We start from the raw sequence: 2,382 nt of genomic DNA, 5'->3' as shown, positions 1-2,382 counted from the left end.
AAAGGTTGCAAGATTGAATCCCCGAGCTGACAAGATAAAAATCTGTCGTTCTGCCCCTGAACAAGGAAGTTAACCCACTGTTCCTAGGCCGTCATTGAAAATAAGAATTAGTTCTTAACTGACTTTCTTAATTAAATAAAGGGAAAATAAAAATTAAGTTAGTGAACATCACTGTAGTGTCAACTACAATAGATGAAATAGGATGGTGGTATCAATATCTTTCAATGGAAATCATGTAACATCGTTATTTTGGCAACAATGAACATATTACATCCAGAAAACTCAATCTAATCCTTAGATAATCTTAAACTGTATCAACCTGTATTATGCAAAGCTTGATGTCATTGTGCCTGTATGATGCACACACTACTACCTCATTGGACCCTAGAAAATATGTCAACCTCGTATGACGTAGTTATCCTCTTTATCTTCAAGACAGCTAGTCTGGTATTTAAGTAGCGATGACCATAATCCTGTTCAGCACATTGTGAAGTGGTCAGGGTGAGAAGGAGAGTCAGACCAAGTCAGGAAGAAGCCAACAGGTGGTTTCCTCCAAGTCAGGTGAGAGAGGTAGTACACACAAAACAAGAAAAATAACAATATTATCCCTTCACCATAGTGTTTCTTTGCAGCATGGGGAATTCTAAGAGTGGGGCACTGTCCAAGGAACTTCTGGAGGACCTGAAGTCCAATACTAAGTACAACGAGGCCGAGCTGTGTGTCTGGTACCAGTCCTTCCTCAAGGAATGCCCCACAGGCAGGATCACCAAGGAGCAATTTGAGGGCATCTATGCCAGCTTCTTCCCTAATGCAGACCCTACTGAGTACGCAAGGCATGTCTTTAGGAGCTTTGATACCAACGCAGATGGTCAACTGGACTTTAAGGAGTACATTGTGGCCCTGCACCTTACCTCCGGAGGTAAGACCCTGCAGAAGCTAGAGTGGGCCTTCGCCCTCTACGACGTGGATGGAAACGGAACCATCAGCAAAAATGAGATCCAAGAGATTGTTAAGGTACAAAAACAAACAATTTCTCTGCCTCTAGTGTGAAGACACAGTGGTGGTGGTGGTAATTACTGAACCACTCAGTATACAGAATGGACATAAACAAAGATCTTAGTTACAACCAAAAAGTGCAACAAGATGTATCAAATTAAAAGCAGAACATATATTGTTTCATACATTTGTGAAATGATAAGGTGAATTGTTTAATATTCTACGTATTCAGTCATCCCGTAAAAATATGATGGGAGAACAATCTTTATGTAGTCTGCATTTCAAGAACTGTGCTATTATAGTACATGTGCTGAATTCAGTATTTAATCTACATTTGAAAGTGACATGTTTATGTTTTATTGTTATATTACTTTACAGTCAATATTTAACATGATCCCCGAGGAAGACCAAAAGGACCTGCCTGAAGATGAAAACACACCTGATAAGAGAGCAGACAAAGTCTGGGACTTTTTTGGAAAGAAAGAAGATGGTAATTTTGATTGTGAAGAATTTTCTAAATGTGATGAGAACTTCTGGCATGAGAGACTTCTTATGAGTTTTGCACAATTAGATACATTAAATAAACAACCATAATAATGTTGATTCAGTAATGACATTTTCTATGTTTCCTTTCCAGACAAGATTGCAGAGAGGGAATTCATTCAAGGAGTGATGGACAACAAGGACATCCTACGGTTGATTCAGTATGATGAGCCCCAGAAAATCAAGGACAAACTGAAGGAGAAGAAACAATAGCTTTCCGACAAAATCATTCTTTTGAATCCTATAAGACTGTTCAAAGCTTAACTGTTTACAAACCCAACTCTCCTGCCAGACCTGGGCTCTTTGTGCGCTAGACAACATTGGCTTACACATTGAAGTACCGCACATTGTGGTGGATGACCTGTTTGTCTATGAGCCACCTGGACTTTTCTTCCCACTCAAATAACTGTTCCATGCTCTAGAATGATGGGTATTCTTTTCTATTTCGTAATGAATTCATGGTTTCCAGGATTCTGTTGCCTGCTGCTGTGTTCACTTGCATTCATTAGTTTGATAAAGAGAAAGCCACCAGGAAAGGACCCACTGGGCACACACTGGTTGAATCAATGTTGTTTCCATGATATTTAAATGAAATTACGTTGAACCAACATAGACTTGACATCTGTGCCCAGTGGGGAGCTCCTTGTGAAGGGACTTAGGCTGAAGTTAACAATCCCTGTCTTACTATCAATCCTATTAGTATGTGAAGGTCAGTTTAGAAACATCCTGGCAGAGGTTTGTTATCAAGGTAATCATGTCTATAGAATGTGTCTTATAATGTGCTTAGCAGGACTGAAACCTCATACAATGTACAGTATTCAACTGGTAGAACAAAGGAAAAGG

At 39.5% G+C, this 2,382-nt stretch overlaps 1 protein-coding gene across 2 annotated transcripts; it reads left to right on the top strand.

Annotated features, from left to right (window-relative positions):
- The first annotated feature begins 462 nt into the window (after positions 1–462).
- Positions 463–2,382, top strand: LOC112258941 (recoverin-like). 2 transcript variants are annotated; one of them, XM_042327707.1, is made up of 4 exons: positions 463–561; positions 633–1,014; positions 1,375–1,486; positions 1,634–2,382. In XM_042327707.1, exons 2-4 carry the CDS (start codon positions 634–636, stop codon positions 1,750–1,752), a joined length of 612 nt encoding a protein of 203 aa, XP_042183641.1. In that variant the 5' UTR covers positions 463–561; position 633; the 3' UTR covers positions 1,753–2,382. The 2 variants fall into 2 exon arrangements, with proteins under 2 accessions (XP_042183641.1, XP_042183640.1); XM_042327706.1 differs by having other exon boundaries at positions 464–561; positions 620–1,014.

The sequence above is a fragment of the Oncorhynchus tshawytscha genome, linkage group LG09 (assembly GCF_018296145.1).
Source record: "Oncorhynchus tshawytscha isolate Ot180627B linkage group LG09, Otsh_v2.0, whole genome shotgun sequence".
Classification (NCBI taxonomy): Eukaryota; Metazoa; Chordata; class Actinopteri; order Salmoniformes; family Salmonidae; genus Oncorhynchus; species Oncorhynchus tshawytscha.
Note: the sequence above shows the minus strand (reverse complement) of the source record. Positions and strands in the feature narration are given on the sequence as shown.

Coding starts and splice junctions, on each gene's coding strand:
- LOC112258941 (XM_042327707.1), top strand. CDS start 634: ATGGGGAATTCTAAGAGTGGGGCACTGTCCAAGGAACTTCTGGAGGAC. Junction 1,015..1,374: donor AGATCCAAGAGATTGTTAAG/GTACAAAAACAA, acceptor ATTACTTTACAG/TCAATATTTAACATGATCCC. Junction 1,487..1,633: donor TTTTGGAAAGAAAGAAGATG/GTAATTTTGATT, acceptor TTTCCTTTCCAG/ACAAGATTGCAGAGAGGGAA.